This window comes from Ursus americanus, chromosome 16 (genome assembly GCF_024610735.1).
Source record: "Ursus americanus isolate L20-20 chromosome 16, mUrsAme1.1.p, whole genome shotgun sequence".
In the NCBI taxonomy this organism is placed as follows: domain Eukaryota; kingdom Metazoa; phylum Chordata; class Mammalia; order Carnivora; family Ursidae; genus Ursus; species Ursus americanus.
The window spans coordinates 48,245,000-48,258,491 of NC_142142.1; the positions used below are offsets into that span (position 1 = coordinate 48,245,000).

A 13,492-nucleotide genomic window follows, 5' to 3' on the forward strand; every position below is an offset into this window, starting at 1 on the left:
CACAGTGATAAAGACTACATGCTAGGCCAAGGACTTCACGTGTAACCTTTTCCTACCTCAAAAGAAGGTTCATTCAGAATGACCATATCAGCTTCTATCACCCACCAAGCTTACCGAAAATCTTCCAAGTGCCTCTGAACTTCTGGGTGGACTCTTTCCTGCATAGTTTGGATATAGTGGCGGTGCAGATCCTCGGGTATAAGCTCAGGTCTTCTTTTTTCTGCATAAAGAAACGGCAAGGAGCTGTATGATTTAAAGGTATATTCTGTGTGTTACAATGGGCAACATATCAATGCTATTTGGTGAGAACTTGGAGTAGGACAAACAGAAGGTCTTCAATGCATTTTATGTATTTTACCTCACAATACAGATTTCATATACTATCCTTTAAATGTATTACAGACTCTCTCTCTGTTGTGATTCAGATGCTCTACTGGTCACCTCATGACAGATAAAACCTTTAGAGATGAGCTGAGCTACGACTACACAGACATAATTCTCCAGGATACCGATGCTCCACACTTACCTAGATCTACTGATATTTCATCAGGCACAGAAACTTTCAGGTGCTAAAACAAAAATGCAAACAAAAAGTCAAACCCCAAGGAGGACTTTCCGAGAGTATACATAGTACTTGTATAAAGCGAAGAGATGCGACTTGGATAGCTGTTTTTACAATCACATGCAGGTGTAAGCTCACTTATCCCATCCAACTGTCACAGCTCCAGAAGGTCCCACTATTTAAACTTGAAAATAAGCCCTTGCCCCAAGGATCATGCTATACGGGAAATATCTGTAGTCACTGGTTAATATATTCAGTTATACAACATCTGACTCAATACAGCTAAAACCTAAACTGTGTGTATACTGAATGAAAAACTTAGTCATACATAACCATGACGTTTTTTTCCTGTATTTGAGACTATTGCCCACATATTGCCAGTAATTTACTTGTAAAAGTTAAAGAACCCTCACTACATTCACGCCCCAATGAGGAGGTATCGGATCAATGTTGAGGCTTTGGAGTATTAAATCGCCAATAACCATCTGTAGTTTTTACTGCTGAGCCAACTGAGGTAACTGAGTCATAAATAACTTCTTAGCTAGGATTTTCCACATAATAACTGCAGTTTCTGGTCTCATTACCACATAGTTGTGTTTTCCCTCTCATCAATCTGGGAAATGTCTTGGGAAAAAAACTTATTTTGCATTTAGAGAAATAATCTTAACCTCTTCGTGCTTACTTTGTATTGCATGCCTACTTAAGTCATCTACGGCCAGAATCTGAATAATTCCTGTAAGATCTAAAGCTTTACCTTTGAAAATAAGTCATTGCTGAAAATTACAAGATCTCTAATATGTCTGAAGAACGTGAAATAGATGTCAAAGTTTTCTCTTTAACTGAAGTTGCCACACAGTAGCTCAAATCAACTGCCCTAGAAGTACTGATAGCACAAATGCAAAAAAAAGATTTACATGCTCATTTCTGTATTTATATGAAATAATTGCCACCTGTGATATAAAAGAATAATTAACAAATAAATCTATCAGCGTTCTTACACTTTAATGTTGATAAATTTAATACAGATCATGAGCAGCAAAATAAAGATTTGACTTAGCTTGGAGCTCTTAAGAAATGTGAAATTAACTTCTAGGGACTTACCCAAAGTAAATGAAAACACTAATTCCAAAAGATATATGCGCCCCTATGTTTACTGCAGCATTATTTACAGTAGCCAAGATACAGAAGCAACCTAAGTGTCCATCGACAGATGAATGGATAAAGAAGATGTGGTAGATACACATAATGGAATATTACTCGGCCATAAAAAACAATGCCATCTAGCCATTCACAACAACATGGATGGACCAAATGGGTATTACACTAAGGAAAATGGTCCACCCAGAGAAGACAAATACCATATGATTTCACTTATATGTGGAATCTAAAAACGAAAACCAATGAGCAAACAAACACACAAAAAGAATAGAAATGGACTCATAAACACAGAGTAGACTGATGGCTGCCAGAGGGCAAATGGGGTGGAAGACAGGTGAAATGAGTGGTGGGGATTAAGAGGTACAAGCGTGCAATTATAAAATAAGTCACAGAGTACAACATTCATTAGTGATAAAAATCCTCCACAAAGTAGGTCTTGAAGGAACATACCTCAACATAATAAAGGCCATATTTGAAAAACCCACAGCTAACATCAGACTCAATGGGGAAAAACTGAGAGCCTTTCCCCTAAGGTCAGGAACAGGACAGGAATGTCCACTCTCACCACTTCTATTCAACATAGTACTGCAGTCCTAGCCACAGAAAGCAGACAATGAAAAGAAATAAGGGCATCCAAATTGGTAAAGAAGAAGTGAAACTTTCACTATTTGCAGATGACATGATACTATATATAGAAAACCCAAAGACTCCACCAAAAAACTGCTGGAACTGATCAACAAATTCAGTAAAGTCGCAAGATACAAAATCAGCATAGAGAAATGTGCTGCATTTCCATACGCTAATAATGAAACAGCAGAAAGAGAAATTAAGAAAACAATCCCATTTACAATTGCACCACAAATAATAAGATACCTAGGAATAAACCTAACTTAAAAGGTGAAAGACCTGTACTCTGAAAACTAATAAAAGAAACTGAAGATGACACAAAGAAATGCGAAGACATGCCACGCTCAAAGATTAGAAGAACAATATTGTAAAAATGTCTCTATTACCCAAAGCGAAGTACATGTTCAACGCAATCCCAATCAAAATACCAGCAGCATTTTTCACAGAACTAGAACAAACAATTCTAAAATTTGTATGGAACCACAAAAGACCCTGAATAGCTAAAGCAATCTAGAAAAAGAAAAGCAAAGCTGCAGGCATCACCATTCGGGGCTTCAAGTTATATAACAAAGTTGTAGTGATCAAAACAATATGGTTCTGACACAAAAAAAGACAAAAACAAATCCACAACTATATGGTCAACCGATCTTTGACAAAGCAGGAAAGAATATCCAGTGGGAAAAGGACAGTGTCGTCAATAAATGGTACTGAGAAAACTGGGCAGCAGCATGCAAAAAAATGAAACTGGACCACTTTTTTACAACATACACAAAAATAAATTCAAACCATTTTAAAAATCTAAATGTGAGACCTGAAGCCATAAAAATACTGTAAGAGAACACAGGCAGTAACCTCTTTGACCCTGGCTGTAGCAACCTTCTTCTAGATATGCTTCTGGAGGCAAGGAAAACAAAAGCAAAAATAAACTACTGGGACTACATCAAAATAAAAAGTTTCTGCACAGCGAAGGAAATGACAAAGCTAAAAGGCAACCTACGGAACGGGAGAAGATATCTGCAAAGGATATATCCAATAAAGAATTAGTATCCAAAATATACAAACTCAACATCCAAAAACCAAATACTCTAATTTGAAAATGGGCAGAAGACATGAACAGACATTTCTCCAAAGAAGACATACAGGTGGCCAACAGACACATGAAACAATGCTCATCATCACTTACCATCAAGGAAATATAAATCAAAACCACAATGAGATATCACCTGACACCTGTCAGAATGGCTAAAATCAACAACACAAGAAACAAAAGGTGTTGACAAGGATGTGAAGAAAAAGGAACGCTCGTGCACTGTTGGTGGGAATGCAAACTGGTGCAACCACTCTGGAAAACAGTATGGAGGTTTTTTAAAAAGTTAAAAATAGAGCTCCCCTATGATCCAGCAGTCACACTACTGGGTATTTACCCAAAGAATACAAAAACACTAATTCAAAGGGATACACACACCCCTATTTTTATAGCAGCATTATGTACAATAGCCAAGATATGGAAGCAGCCCAAGTGTCCACTGACTGATGAATGGATAAAGAAGATAGTGCATATATAGACAATGGAAATTATTCAGCCATAAAAAAGAATGAAATCTTGCCATTTGCAATGACATGGATGGAGTTAGAGAGTATTATGCTAAGTGAAATAAGTCAGTCCAAGAAAGACAAATACCAAATGATTTCATTCATAAAACAAATGAGCAAAGGGAAAAAAGAGAGAGAGACAAACCAAGAAACAGACTCTTAATTAGAGAGAACTGAGGGTTACCAGAGGAGTGGGGTGGGGACTGTGTTAAATAGGTGATGGGGATGAAGGAGGGCACTTGTGATGAACACTGGGTGATGTATGGAACTGTTGAATCACTATACTGTACACCTAAAACTAATATAGTACTGTATATAAATGAACTGGAATTAAAAGCTTATAGGGAAAATAATAAATAAGTTATGGGGATGAGAAGTATAAACAGGAAATACAGTCAATAATACTGTAATAACTTTGTATAGTGACAGGTGGTAACTACACTTTCCGTGGTGAGCATTATGTAATGTACGCAATTGTAGAATTACTATGTTGTACACCTGAAATTAATATAATACTGAATGTCAACTTCAATTTTTAAAAAGGAATATAAAATTTGAATATATTTCAATATATTGTCATTTTTCATGGAAGTAAATTATCTTAACAAGTATGATGTGTAATATTTTAAACAATGGCAGTATAATCACAACCCTAATGAATTCACTCAATAAATATCTGAGTGATCAGTCTGTGCCAGGATCTATTCAGTGTTGGAGAAACAGCAAAGAACAAAAGTATCTGCCCTCATGGGAGCTTTCCATTCAGGGCAGAAGAGCAGGGACAGAGACAAAATAAATAAAATAAAAGTTCTAGGGACAACAATAACACAGGAAAGATGACAGCAAGGGAGAGGGATAAAATTTCACATAGGCTGGTCAGGGATGGGCTCCCTGAGAAGGCAAGTGTATTCCACCATGTGGAGGTGTGTAGGCAACTTTGTAAAGAAAAACAACAAAAATGGGGCAAGAGCTGGAGGGAGAGGTGGAGCCAAAATGTTTCTGTGTATGTCTGCTTTAGGCAAACTCATAACGTTTGCATGCTAATGTGAATGATTCAGTAGAAAATAGAAAACTGACAGGGCCACAGAGGACGACAACTGCTCGGATCCCATTGTTGAGCAGGTGGGAGGAAATACAGCTCAGGTGAACAGGGGAAGAGTAGGGCTTGGAGAAAAGAAGCAAGCTCTGCATGGCCTCAGGAGAAAGGCCAGAGCATATAGGATGATGAAGGTAGGGGATATCTGTGGCAGAAGTTCTCCTGCAGGTACTTCAAACTTCTCACAGAAACTGCAAGGTCCTCCGCTGAGAAAGGACAGGAGAGGAAGCGATGAGGTTTCGGGAGAGGGAAGGTGGGCAACAGTTATCAGAGAGAGAGGTGAACCTGTGGAAGGCCCAGGGAGCAGTAGCACAATTACCCAGGAAGCATTAAGGGTTGTTACTTACCCTACGGCACAGCTAAGAATAATAAAACTCATTAGTTTAAAGACCTTATAAAGATTTCTACTAGTAAAATAAAACACTATTATCATTTATGTAAGATCTTTCTACCACTTTTTAGTTAAACTTGTGCCTCCGAACTTCAAAGAGGCCAACCGGAGTTCATTATGCAAGTATTATCCTTTGGCTCCTAATACATATGTATGCATATCATTTGTGTTCTCTTTTGCACTCTCTTAATTATGCACCGTATTAACTCCAATATACATATGTACCCCCTAACACCTACTGTGAGAATTCATAGCCTACAACTCATTTAGAAATGATAAAAGTAACAGTCAAGAGTAATCAGTAACTGAGATACAGTACAGACATCAGAAAGTCCAAAAAAATAAAATCCAAAACCAGGGGAAGGAAGACTGGAAGTAGGAGTCCAATAACTCAACATACTACAGCAAAGATTATATAATATTAATTGGTAACTTACTGCAGATCGATCCAGGAAGAACTGATGAAACTCAAGGAAGACACGACGAGTCTCCTTGGAATTGGTCTGCTTGTACAGGTCTGAATAGAGATAACACAGCTGTAGTAGAGGAAGAAATGGGAAAGAGAGAAAAAGGGAGAAATCATGAAAAATGTCATCTGCTAGATCTTCAGCAAGTAGGAAAGTTTCCAACAAGTAGGCCACTACAAGCAATGTCATCATTACCATGCAACCAAGTTTTAAAAAAATACATTGCATTTTAACTATCTTACATCTATCCTGATATATTTAGAAACGCATCTTGCAGAAGTGAGAGGTTTTATGGTATAAGAATCAGTGTAAGAACTCTGAACTGGCTAAATGGTCAAACACGTTACCAGCGTCGCGGGGTCAAACTGTGAGACCACGTGGTGTAAGAAAACAGCCAGGTGAGCAGGGCGAGATTTCAGCAGCTCGATGCTCTGGAAACAGCTGCACTGCCCATTGATCTAGGAGAGGAAGTACCAATACATCAAGAATTCCACCACACTGGTGCAAAATGTAAGGTAAACTCAGTTAAATACAACTATCCAAATTTTACTTTGACCTACCCTAAAAAAATTCAAGATTTTAAAAATTTCACTGGAATGTATTAGCACATGGGCTTATGGAATCTCTTCCCCTGAAAATTAATAACCTCTTGGAAACAGGTTGGAAGAAAGACTATCTTAGGAGAATGCAAGTTTAGAAGAAGATGATGATCGAGGAGCTCAGATGTCTACATATCAGGATGCAAAAAACAGCATTAACAACACTTCTAAAAATGAAATGGGAGGTTTTCTGCCTGTTAATGAAATAGATGTCTTCTTTTGAGCTAACGCAGAAATGGTGGTATGAAAATGGAGATGTATAATTTTAAGCAAGACGACTCTGAGAAGAACTGTATGCTCCCTAACTACACTGAACACAAAAAACTAGTTAAACCTAAAGTAACCTCGAATCACAATTTCCACTTAATTTCTCACATCTCTAAATAGAGAAGAAAGTTAATCTAAACAAATAATACCAATTCTTCATGATCTCCTTCAGAAAATACAAGAGGAGGGAACACTTCTCAAGTCATTTTAAGAGGCCAGCTATAGGGGCGCCCGGGTGGTTCAGTTGGTTAAGTGTCTGACTCTTGACTTCAGCTCAAGTCATGATATCATGGTTGTGGGATCGAGCCCCGCGTTGGGCCCTGGGCTCAGGGGGCAGTCTGCTTGGGATGCTCTCTCTCCCTCTTCCTGTGCCCCTCCCCCCAACTCTCTCTCCCTCTCTCTTTCTAAATAAATAAGTAAATACAATCTTTAAGAAAAGAGCCAGCATTACCCAAATATCAAAACCAAAGATACTATAAAAAAAAAAATGACAAACGAATAGTCCCCCATAAAAACTGATGTAAAAATCATCAGCAAAATAATAGCAAATTGAATCTGACAATATATACAAAGGAAGATACATTATGACTAACTGTGGTTTATCCCAGGAATGCAAAGCTGGTTCAACATGCTAATATCAATCAATGTAATTTACCATGTTAAGAGAATATGTTTAAAAAAAAAAAACTCACATGGGGTGCCCGGGTGGCTCAGCTTTCAGCTCAGGTCATGATCCCAGGGTTCTGGGATTGAGCCCCACACTGGGCTCCTTGCTCAGCAGGGAGCCTGCTTCTCTCTCTGCCTGCCACTCCCCCTGCTTGTGCCCTCTCACTCTCTCTCTCCCTCTGACAAATAAATAAATAAAATTTTTTAAAAAATAATTCATGGGGCGCCTGGGTGGCTCAGTCATTAAGCGTCTGCCTTTGGCTCAGGGCGTGATCCCAGAGTCCTGGGATCGAGCCCCACATCAGGCTCTTCCGCTGGAAGCCTGCTTCTTCCTCTCCCACTCGCCCTGCCTGTGTTCCCTCTCTCGCTGGCGCTCCCTCTCTCTCTCTCTAATAAATAAATAAATAAATAAATCTTTTTTAAAAAATTAAAAATTAAAAAAAAAATTCACATGATCATCTCAATCATTCAACAAAGTTCAACATCCATTCATATGGAAACTCTGAACAACCAGAAACAGAAGTAAACTTCCATAACCTAATAAAAAGCACCTATAAAATACCTATAGCTAACACCTCATTTAATGATGAAAGACTAAATATCTTTCTCCCCAAGGTCAGGAATAAGGCAAGAATATCCTGTCTCACCACTCCAATTCTATCTCACAGCGGAAGTCTTAACCAGGGCAATAAAGGTAAGAACAAGAAACAAAAGATAAACAGATTGGAAACAAATAAGTAAACAAGGAAATAAATATGGTTATCTATGTAGAAAATCCCAAAAAGTTATTTTAAAAAGCTCCTAGAAGTAGCATATGAGATTATTAGCAAGACCGTGGGACACAAGGACAAGAATCAAGCCAGTCATATTCCTAAACACCATCAATAAACAACTGGAATTTTAAATCAGAAGAATATATATTTAAAATTACATCCCCCTCTCCCAAAATGAAATACTTAAGTGTAATTCAATCAGTCCTTATCACCTTTAAAAGCAAAGTCATTTCTACTGGTAAAAGTTAAAATAAACAATCCAAGTAATTAAACAATTAATCTTAGTTCTAAGACACAACCTTAAATCTTCACAAACAGAATTCCAATCTTCAAAAAGCATTCATTTTCACAACAAATCAAAAATGTCAAAGAATTAATAATTCGTGTTTTAGAGAAAAATGTCATCACCTGTTCATGTTCAGTACCGAAATCATCATCCTCTGCTCCAATAATATGAGGTGCTATACGGGGAGAGGGACTCCCGATGAGTGACTGAGTATCCTGGTAACATTTAGAGAAAAGGAACAGAAAAATTATCTGTTGGTCAAATCAGGGAAAGAATGAAGCCAAATCATCAAAAAGAAACGGTTCACTAAAACTGATTTCGTTTTATTTATTTTCTTTAAGTGCTTTATTTTCAAAGAAGTGGTTCTCAAATTTTCAAGGCAATGAATCACTTTAGCAAAGAAAACCACAACAGTATGGACTGTTTCTTGGAGAGAGAGAGAAAAAAAAACACTTCCTCTGGAAATAATTAACACCTTTTGCTCACTACACTCTTGGATATCTGATTCTAATCACTGTGTGTGTGTACTCCATTCATTTCATATAGACCTTGTCACAGGCAGAAAGTTGGCTTACGTAAATAATTACAATTCTAAAGGGCTAGAGTAGGAAAAGTGAATGAAGACCACAGGACAAAGGAAAAACGAGAGTGGAAATGGTAAGACGAAGTGAGGAGAGAGGTTAATACAAAGACTTCTATTAACATCGCATAATTGAAAGCTGTTCCTGAACGCTGTTTTTTCATTTTCAATTCATTTTCATAAGTGCATAATGCAGGGTTTTTCAATCCTGGCGCTGCTGACATTTGGGGCCGGATAATTCTTTGTTGTGGGGGCTGTCCTGTGCATTGTACGATGTCGGGCAGCATCCTGGGCCTCTACCCACCCACTCCATGCCAGCGGCAGCCTCCCAGTCATGACAATCAAAAATGTTTCCATACACTGCCAAACGTTCCCTGAGGGACAAAATCACTCCTGGTTGAAAATCACTGGCATAATGCAACGAAATTTTCAAGTAATCACACAAAATTAAAATCATTTTGTATAGAAACAAAGAACTAAAATTGCAAACATAAATTGTAGGCTGGCAGATCTCCCTCCCATGCAATAGCTCATCCATTTGTCAGCTCACTCACAAAGCTGAATTTAGCATGAAAAAGGCAGAGTAAGGGCATTAACATATAATGTAAAAAATATGGGAGGGTTGAAGACCATAAATACTAAAATCTAAGGCCATGCAGTATGAAGAGGAATACAAATTTGGGGAGATCGGGGAAAGAATATGTTTGACTCAAACCTGACAGCAGCTGAACATGCAGGATGTGGGGCTATCCTGATTTGGGGGTCGTCTGTATAGTAGTTAGAGCCGAAGCTATGCCCATGGATCCAGTTATAAACAAAATACTCTGTAGCTGTCGTCTCCCCTCCTTAGGTGTGGCACAGATCTCTATATCTGCATCTTCTAAACTTGATTCTGCGTTTTTTAATATTTGTTTTTTGAACCCCAAGGCTTTAGTCATTTTTTTAAAAAATGGTAAAACAAGAGAAATATGTTTAGAGTGGTGTCAGATAACTTTTGATTTTATAGCTGTTTCAGTGTCTCTGATTTTTCAATAGTCCTTATGTTGCTAATAACTGATGGGTCACAATATGCTGTTAAATCCTTTACCATAAAACTTGATACAAATCTAATTAAAAAACAAAATCAGAACGCCAAAAAGTATTCACTTCAGAATATGCAAAACCCAGCAATTCCACTTCTGAATAAATACCCAAAAGAACTAAAAGAAAGCACCTAAACAGATATTTGTATGCCCACGGTCATAGTGGCATTATTCACAATGGCCAAAATGTGGAGACAACCCAAGTGTTCACTGACAGATGAGTGGATAAGCAAAACGTGGTCTATACATACGATGGATTATTATTCAGCCTTGAAAAGGAAGGAAATTCTGAAACATGCTATGACATGGGTGAACCCTGAGGACATAATGCTAAGTGAAACAAGTCAGTCACAAAAGGACAAACACATATGATGCTTCTCATGTAAGGTCCCCAAAGTAGTCAAATTCAGAGTAAAATGGTGGTCACTCAGTGCTGAGGATAATGGGGAGGCAGGGTTGAATGGGTACTGAGTTTGAGTTGGGGAAGAGGAAAAAGTTCTAGAGCCAGATATGGTGATGGCTGTACAAGAGTGACAATATAACTTACTGACAATGAACTCTGTACTTAAAAATTACTAAAATGGTAAATTTTATGTGATGTGTATTTTACTACAATAATTAAAATAACATTAAACCACCTAATGACGCCAACCAATTATCATGGAGTAGCTCTCTATTTATCAAATCTTTATTAATAAGTTTAAGCTTTTTCTCTCCCAACCTGCACCCCCACCCCATCCACGTTTCTCAGGTGTATCTGTCACTGAAGTAGAAGGAAAGCTAAAGAAAGCACTACCATTTCATGGATTTCATACTCACAGTGTCCTGAATCACTTCGCTTTTCTCTGCGTTTTCCTCTAGATAAATCCTCTCTTTCAGGGCACTCTTGGGACTCTAAAAAAAAGACATTCAGTTCATTTCAATAGGTTCACCAAAAAGGGATAAGGAAAAACAGGGTGAAAAAATAAGGTTCTGAATTTCACATTTGTATTTGAAACCACTAAATATCTTTCATACGATACCTGGCTCTACTATTTGTTTCCCTGACTTTGGCAAGACACTTCTTCTCTCAGCTGTTTTAGTTTTACGTTGATAAACAGCATTACACTAAGAGAACAGTTGTACTTCATCTCTAGGCCTGAGGGCTAACTTCTACCAAGTAACCCTAACTAGATGTATTACGTTCCTCAAACTCAATGTCAAGTCAAACCCTGTCTTTATTCACCTCTTCTAACCCCCTTAGCCCCCAGCTCTTTTTTCTATGCAAGTTAAAAGCATTCTGGACTATTTATATGAATAAAATTAAGCTTCTGTCTATGTTTCTGTATCATGTGAAAGTGATCTGCGGATTCTTATAAAATTTACGTGGTATGTTTGGGATGTCCTAATATAAACCAGAAACAATATGATGTACAGAACTTCAATTCTGGAGGATGAGGAATATCCCAAAGCAAAGGAGCCATTCTGCAGAGCAGCTGAAAATGAGGTATGAGAGATTTCTGTGAGAACGCCAATAGGGAAGATGCATGCTATTTATACATATACCAAGACAGCACTAGATAAAGCTTCAAATACAAACCCCACCCTGGAGAAATGGAGGACTTTGGGTCTGGGGCAAGAGACATAAAAGATAAAGCTAGAATACTCTTGTCACACCAAAAAGTGAGAAAGTTACCCAAGTTACCGGGCAGGCATGTTAAAAGAATACTGAAGACAACTCAAGGGAGCTCCCACTGCCCAAAAGAGGGACAGTTTCAGCAACAACAAAAAGTAATGACTGCAATGGACTAAAACACAATAAGCAAATATGTTAAAGTCTACGAATTCAAAATATTACACACATATGCACATGCGCACACCCCCCGCCACATTAGTGACCATTAGATTTTGTTAGGGAACTGACTCCTCTGGAAACAGATACATAGAGGGATAAGAATCAAGTATTTATCCTGCATTTCCTATATAAGCTATATTTTAAGGTAACCTAAAAGCTAGTAAGAGATAATTCTTTGTAAAATAATTCCACTAGTGAGTACAAAAGGAATGACAAAATTATAGTATCATCCTTTTGAAACCACTAATTAAATAATGGATGCAGGCATTTTGATCATCAATGGTAAGAACATTACATAAAAGCTTAATGGAAAAATTGATTATGAAGGAACCATGCTGACATCATCTGAACACCTTAAACAAACCTACAGTCACAGAAAGACAACCAGACATTCACCTCCTGATGTGATGTAACAGGATGTACACAGTCCCACCCATGAACTGTTCTTGCCAAACAACAGCTCCTAATCTGATCAAGAGTCTAGATCTCACTAATAGCTTTCAGGAAATATATAGAGATGAACACATTAAACGACATCATGAAAATACAATTAAAATGTGAGTTTGTTTTACTGGGCACATGACCCAGTTTCTGTCATAAAAAAATAGCAAGAAACAAAAAAAAGAGGAGGTAACAAATTAAAAGACTTATGAACCAAAGACTGAAGCCCTTGACTAGATCTGGACTCAGATAAACCAACTGCAGAAAGATCATTATGAGACAATTAGGGTAATCAAATTGCATATTAAGAAATTTGATTTTATGATAATGCTATTATGGCTGTATTTTTGAAAAAGTCTTCTTTTCTCTTAAAGACACAGATTAATGAAATAATCTCTTGGATTTACTTGAAAATACTCTAGGATTTGGAGGGTGTGAAGAATGGGGGACACAGCCAAAACAAGTCTGAGCATTTGTTGATGACTTCTGAGGCTGGGTGATCAGGTACATAGAAGGGATCGTTGTGCTGATGCTAGTCTCTATTTTTGAATAGGTTTAAAATGTTCCCACAATAAGTTTTTAAAACAACAGGCACAAAATCATAATGATCAGAGAGGCAGATGCTCTGGATTTTAGAGGATGACTGTGATGAACCAGCTTCTGTTGTGAGAATAGGGTGTGTGGGTATGCTTCAAAGCCTTCTCCGAGGTGACCATACGCAGGGAGCTTTACAATAATAATGATATCACAAACACTACAAGAAGATTATTTTATAAAAGTGAGCAGACAATGGGGAAAAAATTAAAGGCACTGATTGAAAAGACAGGAAGACTGATTGGTTCCAACAGCCTCAATACAGTACCCATGGAATAAACATGGAGCACATCTTCAGCTTCAAAGAGACGCTTGTAGGCATTAAACTAGTTTGTTATGCGTTCCGTGACTATCCTAGTCTGCACTATATCATCTCTCACCTGGATTTTCACAACATCCTTTTATTATTTACCTGGCTTCAGTTTCCTCATCTATAAAATGGCCATGGTGCTTCTTTGATATTATTGGGAGAATTT

The 13,492-nt window shown here is 37.7% G+C and overlaps 1 protein-coding gene across 4 annotated transcripts in view; it reads right to left on the reverse strand.

Moving 5' to 3' along the window:
- The window catches only part of ARHGEF12 (Rho guanine nucleotide exchange factor 12), a 153,422-nt gene that overhangs the window by 36,362 nt on the left and 103,568 nt on the right, over positions 1-13,492 (reverse strand). For all 4 annotated transcript variants that reach the window (XM_045797990.2, XM_045797989.2, XM_045797988.2 and 1 more), the window contains 6 exons: positions 10,967-11,041; positions 8,608-8,700; positions 6,242-6,352; positions 5,865-5,963; positions 527-569; positions 115-220 (listed from right to left, as the gene is read on the reverse strand). In XM_045797990.2, coding sequence (XP_045653946.2) covers positions 115-220; positions 527-569; positions 5,865-5,963; positions 6,242-6,352; positions 8,608-8,700; positions 10,967-11,041 — 527 coding nt within the window. The remainder of the gene's footprint in view (positions 1-114; positions 221-526; positions 570-5,864; positions 5,964-6,241; positions 6,353-8,607; positions 8,701-10,966; positions 11,042-13,492) is intronic.